Here is a 17,015-nt window from a genome sequence, read left to right as displayed (position 1 = left end):
ACACACTTGCATAGCTACTTCTGCCACCCCTGCCAGCATCTGCAGCCCATGGGGCACATGGAATGAGAAGACATAGCCATGGAGCACATATTCCCTCCTTCTCCACATAAGGTGGACTGAAGTCTTTGTGACTGATAAATGATTGATAAACAAATTTTCGGACCCCATGCGCTGAAGAAGAAAAAAAAAATCAATCCTCAGACCCCCAAAATAATTAAATTGGCTTAAAGACCTAAACAATTTTTTCCACCAAATGCATTTTAGGTTCTTTCTATTTGCCTTCTGTGCTTTTAAGGTTCGTGGTTTTCAAAGCTTCTTCACCTCAAACATAAAGAGCTAGAAACTTAATTTTGATCAATCAAAACAGATTGAAAATCCCTTGACTCCAGGAGCTGAGGTGTTACAGGCTGACTAGCCCTCTAGGATGAGTCTGACTCAGCTTCATCTATGACAGACCAGCTACCCCCGTCCCCCCCGCTAATCCTGATCTGCTAGGCATCAGAGAGCCTAGGTCAATTATAAGCCCCCCTGTGTAAGAGCTGGATGATTCCCCTAAAAGCCTGGGAGAGCTCAACTGGAGAGAAGAGCTGCAGGAGGGAGGGTGTCTCCTGTTACTGGCACAGAAGGAAGAGGGTAGCAGGCAGGAGGGGAGCAAGCTACTGTGAGAGAGGGCCAGGACATGTCCAAATACCAGATAGATGCCTGGAGACAGACTGGGAATAAGGATCCAGCTTGTGGAGAACAACCAGTGGGAAGTACTCCAGGGAGCAAGCCCTGGGGTCAGTGGCTCAGGAAAGAGGAGGGCCTCCAGGGAGAAAGTCTAGAGGGTCAGCATACTGCAGGAGGGTGGGGGGAGGGTAGCCCCTTCATTTTGTTTTCTTTGGGAAGAATGTTTAAATTAGTTTTCAGTGCCCCACCTGGGGGTGCTGAGATAGGTGAGCACCTGACAGAGCTTCCCTGAGTGAAGGTAGGCCGGACACATGGGGGCATTGTGAAGATCAACCCTTAGGGCTTCAAAAAGAACACTGAATATTGCTAAACTCAAGTAAGTCTCACAAGTTGATAACACTGAGTCAATGCTCTTTAAAGAAGCTCTAACACGTGAATGATTCCCAAGTGGTCAGAGAAAACAGGCTGGCAATAAGCTGTGCTGCTATTGCTGAAGGCAGAAACAGACATTGAACATGCACAAAAGGGAAGGCCCCCTGGCTGCCTGTCTTGAGATGGAAGGTTTGATCTACAAGTGATTGCAAGCCCCCAGTTCTGTAGGATTCCCTTGATTCATGCTGTGTTTATTCCATATCTCCAGCTGTCCCACTGTGGAATGACAACATGGCTCAACAGCAGAACCTAGAAAAAAACCAGTTTGGAACTGCCTTGTTTCCCATTGCACATTTTTAATGTAAGTAGGGAAAACAGGGCCACTGTGATCAAATTAGAGATTTATGTTAGCTGATGTACAACGGTTGCATTTTTTCAAAGTGGTGTGTATTGGGCCATCTGACAACTAAGTTCAATAGTTATGTTTTAAAACGGTGTTCAGATAGGTGCTTTACTTGTGCCAAATACAGTGTGCTGAAGACTAGTTAGTTCTTTTCATCTTTGGAGATGAATCATTTGGAATAGTTTACCCTGCAGTTAGGGACAACACTAGAGTACAGAAAAAGGGTAATGTATGCACACGTGCTACTTCTTGTATTGCAATGAAAAAGATTCAGCACTTGTCAAATTTATTCATCTGCAGACTAAACACATGAACTGTAGGTTATATACCCATAATTACACAGAAGGTTAACTATAAGATTTAAAATAGCCGTTTGCTTTTTGTTCTTTTATTCACACTTAAAACATGCAACTGGCCCCACTCAGTCTCCTTGTGTATGCTCCTCTCCTCACCATCTCTCACTGGACCCACAAAGACTCCTATAGGTCGCAGCTTCTTTACTATTGCTGGACCTAGCTTGTGTGCTGGCAGCAAGCTTCCATCTAGCATTTATTCTGATTAATGGAAAACTAAGAAGTTCAGCACCAGCTACGCTTGTCCATTTTTCTGGATAAGGCCATTGGCTGAACATACTTTATGCCTCATTCAGCAGTGAAGCCATTATCAGATACGGAACTCAGTGATGTTCAAGTTTGTTTTTTCAGGCATTATTGGGAGGGAAAGGGGGAGAAAGAGTAGTTTGTTTGTTGGTGTTTGTTTGTTTAAAGACCCTATTGTCTTGTTGAACCTTCAGCTGATTTGCTCTGAAATTTAACCTTGAAAAAGAATTTTTATGAATCAGATTCTGGACAAAAACATTTACAAGACAAATTTACATTTGCAGGCCCTATTTTCCCCCCAATTTGGGTTTAGATTACTCCTACTGATGACAGAGCCATTACAATCGAATTCAGCAACAACTTACACCTCCAAGATCTCTTGCATATAGAAAAGCTGTACATACCTAGCAGTTATTTTATCACTTTTCCTTTCCAGCTCCCCCCGTAACTTTGTCAGGGAGATGCAGGCTGGGGCAACGGAGAGAGAAACAATTTTTTTAAATTAGAATATTTAAAACAGAATGTATGTAAGCTGCGTATGATTACAGACAATTTTTTTCAAACTGAGACCGTCAATTTACTGCTTACAAAGCATGTGACACTACTGATGACTGCAGTTTTTATAGGCTTCAATAAGATTGTTTGACGCTTTCCATGAAAGGACACTGTTCTCGGTTGCCTTTAACTTTGCTCAACTTTAATTGTTCAGGTTGAACTTGATGGTATGTTTCATCCACAATGCTCCAGCCATTTCTCAAAATGAGATTAAAGAAAAATATGTTCTGCCCATGTTGAAACAATTCTTTCAGCTGTTTCACTGAAAAGCTCTGTACCTTCACGCTTTGAAGCAAAGGCTCAGGTGACCTGCTAGTGTCTGGAATTGTGCCTTTGGTTCTTCCTAGGGTGAGCAGATAGCAAGTATGAAAAATTGGAAATCCTCCCCCCCACACTTTTTTTGAGGGGTGAGGGAGTACAGTTGCATATATAAGACAAGCCCCTGAGTCTGGCCACTAGCTATTCCTATGAAAAAACAACCGAAGTTGGTGCACGTGTAATATTTGAAAAAACAACAGTTTGCACATGCACTGAATAGGCTTTGTGAAGTTTGGCAGCTAAATTCACACAAGATTTAATCTGCACTGAATGTGCTCCAGCCCAGGGCTGCCGAAGTCAGGCAGGGCTTCTCCTACAGCTGGAAGCAGCAATTGCAGCGACTCCAGAACTAACAGTAGGAAGATTCTCTTCTGTGCTTACTGCCAACCCCCACCACTCTGGCACCTAAGCAACAGGGAGGAGGAAACCTCCTGTCCCTAATTCAGAGGGGATGAGAGCCTGTAGGATAGGGATCACCAGTGGGACAGGCTGGACTAGGCTGAGGCAAAATAGCTAACCATTAGAGAAGACTTGCCTACTGAGCTTGGAATAGAATCCAAAATAACTAATAGCCAACATTCCTCTGCTGTAAGCAAATCTCTCTGAAACCCGCTGGCAAAAAAATCCCGTCCCTCTCTAATGTTGTTAGGAAAACCTACTGCTGCTATCAATTACTCCATTAGCTGAAGAGGTCTGCATGGTGGATCTAAATCAGGGATTCTCAAGCTTCATTGCACTGTGATCCCCTTCTGACAATAAAAATTACTACATGACCCAGAAGGGGGGACCCAAGCCTGAGCCGCCCGAGCCCCACCACTCAGGGTCGGGGCTCCCAAATCCGAAGCCCAAGGGCTTCAGCCCCAGGCAGGGGGCCTGTTACCTGAGCCGAAACCCTTGGGCTTTGGCTTCAGCCCTGAGTGGTGGGGCTTGGGCTTTGGCCCTGGGCCCCAACAAGTCTAAGCCAGTCCTGGCAACCCCATTAAAATGGGATTGTGACCCATAGTCTGAGACCCGCTGATCTAAATGTTCCAAACCTGCTGATGAATAACATGGGTGTCAATATAATCTCACATGATGGAATTTGCTTTTTTGAAAAGGTAGGAAATTACACATACACACACACAAGACTGTTAAATGAACATTAAGGTTGCGAAGTCACACAACTCAGAAGTTCAGATATACCAGAATGAAGGTTGCCTGTGCAATCTTAATTTGGCCCCCTTGTGCAGATGCATAAATTGGAGTTATATAGCAGAGGTGACCAAACTGTGGCTCATGAGCCACACTGCAGCTCTTTTACAGTTAAAATGTGGCTTGTGGAGCCTCCTTCCCTCTCCCCCCCACCCCAATTCTCCACCTATCAGAGGGGAAGAGGTAGCGTGGGGCTTCTGCCCTGGTGTAGGGCAGTGGGGCTAGTTGCTTCTGCTAGAGAAGACTGGTGCCACCAGGGTGAGGGGGGGCGAACAATTTTAAAGGTTTGCCTCTCCCCCAACAGCTTGAGTCACAACCCCCTCTTACCATCAGCGACCCCTCCCTGCAGCTCCCAGGTGTTAGCTCTGGGTGGAGAGGTAGCTGCAAACAGCTGGGAGCTGCAGGAAGGGGCCACTGCCTTTAATTCCCTGGGGGAGAGACGGCAGCAAAAGCAGCCTGAACGCCCACACACACACACACACCCTGCAGCTCCCAGCTGTTTGCCACTGCCTCTCCCTACAGCCACAGCTCCCAGCTGGCTGGCTCTAACAGCTGCAATGCGGGGGGGGCAGGCTGAGGCATCATGTGACCATGCAGGGTCAGCAAACCTGGCAAACATCTGGGGTGGCAGGTGACTCCATGGGCCCCTCACGTGTCACCTCTGGTTCTGCCCAATGGGGACGGGAGACTCAGGGTTTCAGCCCTGAGCCCCAGCAGGTGCCCCAGCTCCAGAATTTCAGAGGACCAGTACGTCTGGCCACCCCTCTTATAGTCTTTTATTACATGATCACATACTAATTTTTCCACAGGACCCCTGTCTCATTCAGTACATAAAACAGATGATCTCTGAATGAACATCTGATACTCAATAATTTGTTTTCTCCTCATTGTTCAAACTGTGTGACTTCTTAATAGCATCACACTTGTTTTTGAAAAAGTTCAAGTTTACAATATAAAAGTATACATAGATTTATTTTTTTCATACCCCTTTCCACTTGCCTAGATTTGGAAGTTTACTCTGAATAGCTCATCCTGAACAGTGTGGACTGATTTAAAATCAAAGCAACTTAAATCATTAATTTAAAATGATTTATTAGCAAACAGGAAATTGATTTAAATCAGTGATTTTAATCTAGTTTTGAATTTGTACTCTTTAGGAATTTTCCTAAAGAAAAAATGATTTGCATTGGGTGGTAATAATTAAAACATGTTGACCTGCAGCTAAATATAGCCTTTCCACTAAATCTGGTGGAGGTTTTTTTTTTTTTACTAACAAGGAAGATATAGTGTATCTATATTCATTTGATTAAGCAAGTATAAAACAACTTACATTTATGCAGATTCTCAATTTTTACATTTTTATGATGTTAGAAAACAGTGAATGATTCATTTCTTATTTACTAGATTTATTTTGTGTTGAGCTCTATTTGGATGGAAATTTAAATTCAGTTAAAATGCACCAAAACAGCATTTTCTTTAATTTATCAAATAAAACTATCTTAAGTGCTGGATACACAAGAAAAAAGTTTTGTGGTTTATCTAAGCATGTTTGGCATTTAAATTATCTATCTATTAAACAAAGCAAGTATCTGTAGTTAGTGATCCAAAGGGATTGTTTCTGGACACCATGTCCTACCTACATTTTAGAACTACTAGATCTCACCCTCCTATACCTACTTTTTAATCCAGAACTGAAGATTAAAACAAGCTTTCCTGGTTTTTCAACTCCCAAGTGGGTTCTTAGCTTTGAATTAGTGACTGAACTGAACTAGCTGAATAAACTGAAATCATGAAAATAGTCCCTGTGTATCTGCAGAAATGGCTCCTGATGTCAATAGCTGGCTTAGCACTTTAAACTCTGGTTCCAGGTGCTTAGCCAGTAACTGACACCAGTTCCATGGTCTGACTTTGTTTAAAACTTGGCAGGCAAGCATGTACTCATTTTTTATTCAATTTAAAGTAGTTTAGGTTTTAACATAGGTTAATTCCAAGTTTAATTTTAAATAGGTTTATTTTAAAAACAAACCTGCATTTAATTTAAACTTTTAAAAAAATCTGTTTGTTTGTTTTTTAAAACATCCATTTTTGTCCACATTGGAAGATAGTAAGTACCCATTCCATGAGAAAACATCTACTTCAACTTCATTCTGTTATGTCAGAATGATAAACGATCCCCTTTAACAACTGAGGATTGTGAATACTGAGCTGACAGGCTCTTTCATTGAACAATGGAATTTCTTATAAGCATTCAAGCATAAGTTGGAGTCAATTTATGGGTTTTCATACAACTAATTCTGCCCACATTGTGCACCCATCTAGCATCATTCTTCATTTAAAGCCCTATGTGTTTTCTCTGCAGTTGCTGGCAATTTCTAAAGCAATACTGAGACTCCACTACTTGAGTTGCCCAAGAGGTATTCATTATTTGTATGCTGTACTTTCACTAATACTGACATGTGATCTAATGGACAGGATACTAGGAGACTAGGGGCCAGGAGACCTGGATTCTACCATAGGTCTGCCACTGAATTGTGCCACTTTGCCTCCATGTCTATTTCCCCTTTCATCCTTTCTTCAGATTCTAAACTCTTTGGACCACAGACTGTCTCTCACTATGCATTTGCACAGAAACATGGCCCTGATATTCGTCAGAGACTGTAAAGGTTTCCATAAAATCCAACAGCTGTGCAAAATAAACTGTTTTGCAAGTCACGTTTCTTACCATACAGTTCATGGCAAAGTGATTGTGCTGCGTCTGCAGCTCCATAGCGTGGGGGTGACTGGTTCCAATCTCTGTGTAACTATTCAGAAACAGACCTTTGTTGTGTGTGATCCAGTCAAACATCTACAAGAAAAACAACAACAACAACGAGATCACTCATTTACGATGCAATGAGAAGCTATAAACGAGGAACATGTGATTTAGCATTTTGTGAGAGACACACACAGACACTACAATAATGAAGCCTGCAGTTGCAGTTCATTTTTGCTACTTTGTTAATTTCAGTGTTAACCATCTCACAGTTTTCTCAGACTTTTTGGGGGGCTGAAAGCACTGTGTTAGATCTCAGTCCAAAGATTGTCTTCACCCCATACTCTAGCTGCAGCAAAATCTGCTCCATTAAATTAGGGCCAGAGGAAAAAAAATCTTTACTTGAAGTATGAAGGTAAAGCACAAATAAAGACTGCATTATAAAGCACTGACATTTTCATGTTGCTAATCTTCTCAATGCTGGCCTGCTAAACTTAAAAAAAAATTAAGACAAGCTATTTGAAAGCCTAATTGTATACCTGCTCAAAAATATAATTTTAGTTATGTAATTGCCTGAAGCCTTGCCACATTTTATTTTAAATTACAGCACTGCAGCTTAAAGCCTATGCAATTATACAAAATCTATATGTTCAAGTATACAATCACAACTTCCTCCATTTTTGTCTTAAATACAAGTCACAAAATCCCACATTATGACAATGCCAAGGTTTTTAAATTCAACATAAATGCAGGAAATGCAAGTTATACTCCCAACCACCATCTAAGTGAGAACACGGCGCAACTGATGTATCTTGAATTATTGGCTACATTGTTAAGCGTGACTTCAAATACAGCATTCAACATGTAGTATTTCCTTCACCTTTTAACTGTCCGTTTTCTGTGTGTGTGGATTAACAGAATTAACATTCACCTAAATTTTTTGCATGCAATGTATTATATATTGAACACTGGGGAGCTGTTCAGGTTTTTGCCGGTGGAAGGTGAAGCCCTACAGAGAACAAGCAGCACAGCAAAACAGATACAGAGCTTGATTCCCTGCTGTGATCATCAACTCCTCCATAATTCTAAACCAAAGAGACCACCTGCTCTCTGAGCTGGGTGAAAAGGATTCCTTGATGAAAGAGAACAGCAAGGAACCAAAAGTGCTGCCAAGTTCAAAATATCAGCCTTAATATACGTAGGTTACCAAAGCAACACTAGTAACTTCAGTTCTCCATTAGTCTATGAACTGGGAACACAGAATATATTAAAAGTGGCAGGGCTGAATGTCAGGAGCTAGGAGGAGGAAAAACCAAGAAGAGTGTGACAGCTTCCATGTGAGGGCAGTCCAAACATACCTGATCAAAGAGATGGAAAATTTAGAAGAAAATCTCAGTTCTGCGTGACCCACACCTGCAGACTTGGTGTTTCTAAGCCTGCGCTTGGGCATCGATGCTGCACTGGAAACCCAGACCTTTGGGATGCTGGCACATCCAAACTGCTTTACACAGACCCAAGTCAGAACTTCAGCTTCTCTGGGTCTTTAGCATCATATCCCAGAGTTCCTAGCTCTCTAGCTAGCTGAAGCTACTCTGAGTTTGGTTATGGGAGAACCTGTCTGTGGAAGTTGAATCAGGAAGTATTTTGCATGGTTTTAGCCCACCAACACATCCAGCCAAGCAATTTTGAGTCCACATGCTCCCAGCAGTCAGAGCCATCGACATGGATTCTGACTTGGCGGAGAAACTTTTCCATCTCATGCTGCCAGTCCTAGTTCACGAATTAGGCAGAGCATCTGCAAGATGCTGGTGGACATTTCAGTGGCAGTTTCTGAGCTGCCAAGGGCACCTCTCAGAAGGGGGTACCGATTGTGCCAGCCACGACCCAGCTGATGCTGCTCATATCTGTTACCTTAGCCACAGATTCCCTCTATGTAGACCAGCACTTCTGGAACAGGGCCACAGCACAGACTGGTAGGATCACATCGTCATACAGACTTGGGGTGACTAGCAAAGCACAGTCCTTCTGCATGAAGAAACAGACGTTCCTGGAGGTATGCAATCAGCATGCCCCATCCTCCAGTGCCAGTACAACCACATGAGGGCAGCCAGGCCAGGCCAGAAGCAAGTCACCATAGCCGTCTGGAAGCTAGTACCCCAGCCTGCTACAGATCTATAGCTAACCAGCTTAGAGTTGGCAAATCACTATGCGAGTTGTTGTGGCAGAGGTCTGAGAGATGATCAGGACTGTGAAGTACTGAAAGGTGGTAGGCACTACAAATGTTACTGCACAATGTCTGGGAGGACAAGGGGAAACCTCTTCTAGTAGACTCAGGACACTCCTGGATTTCTGAACTGGTATACATAGCCAGACAGTGCATCTGTCCTAACTGGTGCTGGATCCAGATGTCCTACATAAATTAAAGAGGCTTTGTATGCCCACATACCAGGTTTGCATGATGCCATGCATAAAGGGGGAATGAAGTGTTATTTTAAGTCATGCTCTGTATGGGCGAAAGGCAGCTGTGGGATTTTCTTTAAGTGTGTTGGTAATATGAATTCTGGAAACGTGTTCATAAATGTATGGAGATGTATGGAGATGGCCAGGTACTTCAATTCAGTTTATGGATTACTCTGAAGTTTGTAAATTTTTATTATGAAATTTACTGAGAATGGGCATGTGATAACCTTTATTAAATGTTTACCACTTAAGATTACATATAATAAAACTTGAATTCCACACAAGGCTACAGTAGTAAGATTTTATTTAATCCATATATTATCAATATAAGAACTAGAAAAGCAGACCAGCTGCCCTGAAAACATACAACACAATAACCAAGTTCTGTGCTGGAACAGTGAAAGGTGCATGTTACCAAATGACATGGCCAACTATTCCTGGGTGTCCCCTGCTTGACTTTCTGGTGCATTTTATACCTGTGGGCTGCAACCGGACTTGAATGGATGAAGCCAGAGGGTACATCTGCCCATTTCATGTGCTGCTGTTCATTGCCTGTGACATGATCCAGCCAACTGCTGAACTGCTACACAGTTTGCAGGACACACACTAGTGTGGAGGGAATTCAGGGCATAAGGCTAAAGCTGGCAGTGACAGTAGAACCTGCAGTGTGGTAGCCACGAGTAAAAGTAATAGCTCGAACTGCTCCTGCTGCACTCTGTCTTCCTCCTTCAACCTGCAGGCATGCTCCATGAATCTCTCTGCCAATCCCTGCTCACACTGTGCAGCGTCTCTCTTTCCACTCTTCTCTCATCCTTATCCTTCTGATATTTCATTGGGCACTTCTGGAACTCTATCTGCTGATTCATTCTACCTAGAATCTCTCCCATCAGCTCATCTCAGATTTTCAGATTGCCCACAGAAGGTAGATCCATTCCCTCAGGCTGTGTATCTGCCCGGCAGAGGTGGAAGAGTCTCGAAGAGGAATTGGGGGGAGGGAGAGCACATTATTGTCCAGTCATTAAACATTATATTTTCCACTTTATCAAAGGGGATGCTTTAATTCAAGGTCAAAAGATGTTACTTTTCATCAGTGGACTGTATTTTATTCACGCAAAAAACATTGGCCATTGAAGATCTCCTCCAGAACAGCACTGAAAGACATGGACCAAATTACACGTTGCTGTTTTGTTTGAACTCATAATAGCCAGCTTTTTGAGGGACTCAGTTTACAGAACAGTGTGGGCATGGCTAATTTATAAGATGCACTGTATTAGAGGAGAAGAATATGTGAGGTTAATTGTTGGGCCCTAATCCATCCTTATAACAGCCATTAACTAGTAAAAAAATTATGATAACCGCTTAACTTTCTTCCTCATTTTACTGTATTCATTTTGAATCCCAAGTGGTGGTGGGAGGAAAGCGGGGGGCACTAAGGGAATGGCGTGGGTTCTGCCATGAACAGAAGCACATCCGAACCCTGGCTGGCATTCAGAACGTAATAGACATTCCTACCTTCCGTATATTAACCAACATGGCAGCAGAAGCTTACCAGGGTCCGGCTTCGGCATTTGCTCTGATGCCGATTCCAGAGCGCGCTGCTCCCAAGGCCTGTCCCCAAACAGCTACTCTAAGTAAGGACCCAGGATATGCTGTATCTATTCCAGTGGCATAGCCTCTTCAGTTACCAGCCTCAGCACCAGGGTCACTTCTTGCCATTCATCCAGCTCTCGTCCAGCAGTGCCTGTGATTGGTGGCGTATAGGGGCACCATCCCCACTCAGCATAGTCATGCACCATTGTGTGCTCAGTGCATACTACAGTTCCCAGTACCCAGATGAATTTCTCATAAAAGAGGCAGGAAGACAGGGAGTTCCCAATAGGTTCTGCTGACATCCTTGACTCTGCAGTACTTGGTCTTCAGACACTGGCCCAAGTGCAGAAGAGTTCCTGGCCTAGCCAAACTAATTTCTGTGTGGACTGAAAGGGGTTTGGGCTTAAACCTGATTCAGAGTCTAGACTTCATGTGCTGTGAATACGTACTCTGGGCTGTGGGTTGAGAACCACTGCCTTAAATCAGCATACAGCTGCGGCCCATGTGACATGCTCAGGGCCCATACAGGTGTAGAGAGAGAGAGCAAGTGAGTGTGTGTATTAGAACATACTAGCTAGCACAGACAAGTTTAGCGTGATCCCTTTAAAACTTGCTGAGCTGCTTAGCACATGTTATCTAATTAATACCCACACCTTTTTTCCTAGTCTAGACAAGAACAAAGAAACATAAATCATCACAGAGCACGGCTACCCATATAAGTAAATCCCAGAGGTGAACAATCTCAGCTTCATCAACTCGTAACCCACCTATCCCAGTCATTGGGAGATTCTTTTTCTGAGAGACTGAAAAGATAGAACTGTGAGTGATTGGCATAAACCCTACAACCAAAACTTTTGAGCAGGAGTTAACAATATGAATAAGGAGCTTTTCAGTTACGACAATAAGGAAAATAATTGTCAAGTGCCATATTTAGGTGCCTTAAACATTAACTCTTCCTTCATTTGCTCTCTGTACAAAATCATCATAGCAAGAAATTTACAGCTTTGCAGGCTTTCAGTCCCTGAAAGAGTAACTGAATTAACAAATTTCTGAGAGATATGGGGCATCATGAATGTGTGTGTTTTTGAGCTAATGTAACCGTAGTTAAGAGTTTTAAAACCACTATGTGCACACCATTTATTTTTTTTCAGTTCCTGCATGGCAGAAACAGCTTCTATTTACTTTTTTTGATAATTTTCCTTTGGTCACAGATCATAAGTGGCATCTCCAGGAGAAATTATAACCTGAGCATTTTAGAAAATTGGCCCAAACCCACTCTTCAAGTGTTTTGGCAGTCTAATTTCAGCCTCTCTTAGGAAGAAGCTACCATTTTTCTAGAAAGCTTCGTGTTCAGGTATACAGTTGTCACCAGTTTCTAGTTATGTCACATCTTCTGATGCAGAACTGCTTTTACGTTTTACCCCTTACCAAACAAACCCTGGTAATACTATGAACACAAATGTGAAGTGAGTATTCTATCTATGGTCATTCATTAGGCTTCCCCAACAACTAGGGTGTGCAGTTTTTTCAAAAGAGATTATCAACCACTAAAAATGAATCTCAGGAAATTAGCACATCCGTCTTGCCCAGTAATTAACACAGGACTCTTAAACATGTCAATGTAGGCATCTTTTCCCCTTCCTGTAGTTCATGAGAGTTTAACTCATTCTCACCACTTACAGACTGAACAAATGTCACTTAACAGGAGACTGAGATGATGCATCACTGCATTCATCCTGCTGCAGCAGAGGGACATTACTCTTTAACAGTATGCACATTCATTTTGTGCCAGCAAAAATACCATTCTAACATAAACTTACTGCAACTGAAGTGTCTGTGTGAAACTCAAAACCCCTGTCAGTTAATCAAGTTCACTGAAACACCAAATTATCCACATTAGAAACTGAGTTCAGAAAATACTAAAAGTCGCTTTGAATACAACAGTCCCTGCTACCTAAATGGAAAAAGACGGTTACTCACCTTTGTAACTGTTGTTCTTCGAGATGTGTTGCTCACATCCATTCCAGTTAGGGTGTGCGCGCCGCGCGTGCACGTTCGTCGGAAACTTTTTACCCTAGCAACTCCAGTGGGCCGGCAGGTCGCCCCCTGGAGTGGCGCCGCCATGGCGCCCAATATATATCCCTGCCGGCCCGCCCGCTCCTCAGTTCCTTCTTGCCGGCTACTCCGACAGTGGGGAAGGAGGGCGGGTGTGGAATGGATGTGAGCAACACATCTCGAAGAACAACAGTTACAAAGGTGAGTAACCGTCTTTTCTTCTTCGAGTGATTGCTCACATCCATTCCAGTTAGGTGACTCCCAAGCCATACCTAGGCGGTGGGGTCGGAGTGAGAAGTCGCGGCATGGAGCACTGCAGTTCCGAAGGCCGCATCCTCTCTCGACTGCTGTACCAGGGCGTAGTGGGAAGCAAAGGTGTGGACCGATGACCAGGTCGCTGCCCGACAGATTTCCTGGATGGGCACACGGGCAAGGAAAGCCAGCGACGACGCCTGCGCCCTGGTAGAATGCGCAGTCACACGGCCCGTAGGGACATGGGCCAAGTCATAACAGGTCCTGATACAGGACGTAACCCACGAGGATAACATTTGGGAGGAGATAGGAAGCCCTTTCATACGGTCCGCTACCGCCACGAAAAGCTGGGGGGATTTGCGGAAGGGTTTGGTCCTCTCTATGTAGAACGCGAGAGCTCTACGGACATCCAGCGAGTGGAGCTGCTGCTCCCTGCCTGAGGAGTGAGGTTTTGGGAAAAAAACCGGGAGGAAAATCTCTTGGTTGACGTGGAAGGCTGAGACCACCTTGGGTAGAAAGGCAGGGTGTGGTCTAAGCTGTACCTTGTCTTTGTGGAAGACCGTATATGGGGGGTCTACCACAAGGGCTCGGAGTTCCGACACCCGTCTAGCTGAGGTGATAGCTACTAGAAAGGCAGCCTTCCAAGAGAGGTAAAGCAGGGAGCAAGTAGCTAACGGCTCAAAGGGGGGCCCCATGAGCCGGGACAACACCAGGTTAAGATCCCAGGTTGGAGCAGGGGGACGGACGTTAGGGAATAACCGTTCCAGCCCTTTAAGAAATCTCGACACTGTCGGGTGAGAAAAAACGGAGCGACCGTCCGCACCCGGGTGAAAGGTGGAGATAGCTGCCAGATGGACTCGCAACGACGATAAGGCCAGACCACGTTCTTTGAGGGACCAAACATAGTCTAAGATTTCGGATACCGAAACTTCCATAGGGCGGAGATTTCTCTCTACGCACCAACAGGAGAAGCGTTTCCATTTTGCCGAATATGTGGCTCTTGTGGACGGTTTCCTGCTGCTCAAGAGCACCTCTCTCACAGGCGTGGAGCAGCGCAGCTCGGAACCAGTTAGCCACGCAGGAGCCACGCCGCTAGGTGCAGCGACTGCAGGTCTGGGTGACAGAGAGACCCGTGGTCCTGGGTAATCAGGTCCGGATGAAGGGGCAGGGGAACTGGGTCGGCTACGGCCAAGTCTAGCAGCATGGTGTACCAGTGCTGTCTGGGCCATGCCGGGGCCACCATGATCACACGAGCCCTGTCTCTGCGCACCTTCAGGAGGACCTTGTGAACCAGAGGGAACGGAGGAAACGCATAGTACAGGTGGGTCGACCACTGGATGAGGAAGGCATCCGCTATCGACCCCGGCTCCCTGCCCTGAAAGGAGCAGAACGCTTGGCACTTCCTGTTCCCCTTGGACGCAAAGAGGTCCACCCGGGGATAACCCCACCTCCGGAAAATGGAGAGAGCGACGTCCAGGCGAAGGGACCACTCGTGTGACAGGAAGGATCTGCTCAATCGATCCGCCAGCGTGTTCCGTACTCCGGGAAGGAAGGAAGCCCTGAGGTGAATGGAGTGGGCTACGCAAAAGTCCCAGAGTCGTATCGCCTCGAGGCACAGGGAGGAGGACCTGGTGCCGCCCTGCTTGTTGATATAATACATGGTCGTCGTGTTGTCCGTGAACACGGCTACACAACGACCCTGAAGCTGATGACAAAACGTTTGGCAAGCAAGGCGGACCGCTCTCAACTCCCTCATGTTGATGTGTAGCCCCACCTCCTCCTGGGACCATAGGCCCTGCGTCCGCAGGGTCCCTAGGTGGGCCCCCCAGCCTAGATCTGAGGCATCCGTTGTCAGGGATACCGAGGGCTGAGACGGGTGAAAGGGAAGACCCGCACACAATACGGACTGGTCCAACCACCAGCCGAGGGAATCTAAGACCTTCTGGGGGATTGTGATTAACATGTCTAACGGTTGCCTTGGCCTGTAATGACTGATAAGCCACAGCTGGAGAGGCCTCATGCGGAGCCGAGCGTAGTCGGTCACAAAAGTGCACGCCGCCATGTGGCCTAACAGGGTTAGACATGTCCTCACTGACGTCAACGGGGCTGACCGCAAGCGTTGAACGATCGCCGCCATGGTCTGGAACCGCTGCCGAGGCAGCGAGGCCCTGCCCACAGTGGCGTCCAGGACGGCCCCGATAAATTCCACCTTCTGAGTGGGCCTCAGGGTGGACTTGTCTGTGTTTATCAAGAGGCCCAGACTCGCAAACATGCCGGTGATCACGCGGACATGGCTGTTCACCTGCTGTTCCGACGTGCCCCGAATCAACCAATCGTCCAGATAAGGGAACACGTGGACACGGTTGCGCCGAAGATGCGCCACGACAACTGCCATGCATTTTGTAAACACCCTCGGGGCCGTGGACAGGCCAAACGGGAGGACCGCAAATTGATAATGACGAGCCCCCACAACGAAGCGGAGGAAGCGTCTGTGGCGCGGCCAAATGGCAATGTGGAAATACGCGTCCTGCATGTCGAGGGCGGCGTACCAGTCTCCCGGATCCAGGGATGGAATAATGGTCCCCAGGGATACCATGCGGAACTTCAACTTCACGAGGTATTTGTTGAGCTCTCGCAGGTCGAGGATAGGCCTGAGGCCCCCCTTGGCCTTGGGGATCAGAAAGTAGCGGGAATAAAACCCCTTGCCTTTCTCGTTTTCGGGAACCGCCTCTATAGCTCCTTTGCTGAGGAGCGTCTGCACCTCCTGCCGAAGGAATTGCTCGTGAGAGGGGTCCCTGAAGAGGGACGAGGAAGGAGGGCGGGAAGGAGGAAACGAAACAAACTGCAGGCGGTACCCCGTCTGCACCACGCTTAAGACCCAGCGGTCCGATGTTATTTGGGACCACGCCGGGAGGAAAAACGAAAGGCGGTTGGAAAACGGGGGGGAAGGATCCATAGGGGAAACTGTTACTGCGCCCTCGAGCGCCCCTTCAAAATGAAGGCTTAGGACCAGGCGGGGGTTTTGAGGAGCCTTGGTTCTGTCCCCCTTGGTTCCCCGACTGCCTGCGCCTCCTGTTCCTGCCGCGGCGCCTGTAAAGGTCCTGCCGCTGGCGGAACTGGGAAAACGGCCTGCGTTGTTGTTGTTGTTGTTGTTGTGGCCGGAAGGGTCTACGCTGCGTCACGGGAGTGTGCATCCCGAGGGACCGCATAACGACTCGGTTGTCTTTCAGACTCTTGAGTCTGGGGTCTGTTTTGTCAGAAAACAGGCCCTGGCCTTCGAAAGGAAGGTCTTGTATAGTATGCTGGAGTTCCGGCGGAAGGCCGGAAACCTGCAGCCAGGAGATGCGACGCATCGTAACTCCTGACGCAAGGGTACGGGCAGCCGAGTCCGCAGCGTCCAAGGAGGCTTGCAAGGCCGTGCGTGCGACCTTCTTGCCTTCGTCCAAGATGGCCGCAAACTCTTGGCGAGCATCCTGTGGCAGCAGCTCCTTAAATTTGTCCACTGCCACCCAGGAATCAAAGGCATATCTGCTCAGCAGGGCCTGCTGGTTGGAGACCCTGAGCTGCAGCGCCCCAGCCGAATACACCTTACGGCCAAGGAGGTCCATCCGCCTGGCCTCTCTGGACTTGGGGGCCGGAGCCTCCTGGCCGTGACGCTCCCTATCGTTCACCGATTGCACTACCAGTGAACCGGGAGTGGGGTGAACATGTAGATATTCATAGCCCCTAGAAGGGGCCATGTACTTTCTCTCGACTCCTTTCGCTGTCGGAGGGATGGAGGCCGGGGACTGCCAGATAG

General features: G+C 46.3%; 1 protein-coding gene across 1 annotated transcript in view; it reads right to left on the bottom strand.

Annotated features, from left to right (window-relative positions):
• Positions 1–17,015, bottom strand: part of TRIO (trio Rho guanine nucleotide exchange factor) — a 458,240-nt gene that overhangs the window by 284,995 nt on the left and 156,230 nt on the right. Inside the window, 1 exon segment of the mRNA XM_030551719.1 lies at positions 6,830–6,952. Coding sequence (XP_030407579.1) covers positions 6,830–6,952 — 123 coding nt within the window.

This window comes from Gopherus evgoodei, chromosome 2 (assembly GCF_007399415.2).
Source record: "Gopherus evgoodei ecotype Sinaloan lineage chromosome 2, rGopEvg1_v1.p, whole genome shotgun sequence".
In the NCBI taxonomy this organism is placed as follows: Eukaryota; Metazoa; Chordata; order Testudines; family Testudinidae; genus Gopherus; species Gopherus evgoodei.
Note: the sequence above shows the minus strand (reverse complement) of the source record. Positions and strands in the feature narration are given on the sequence as shown.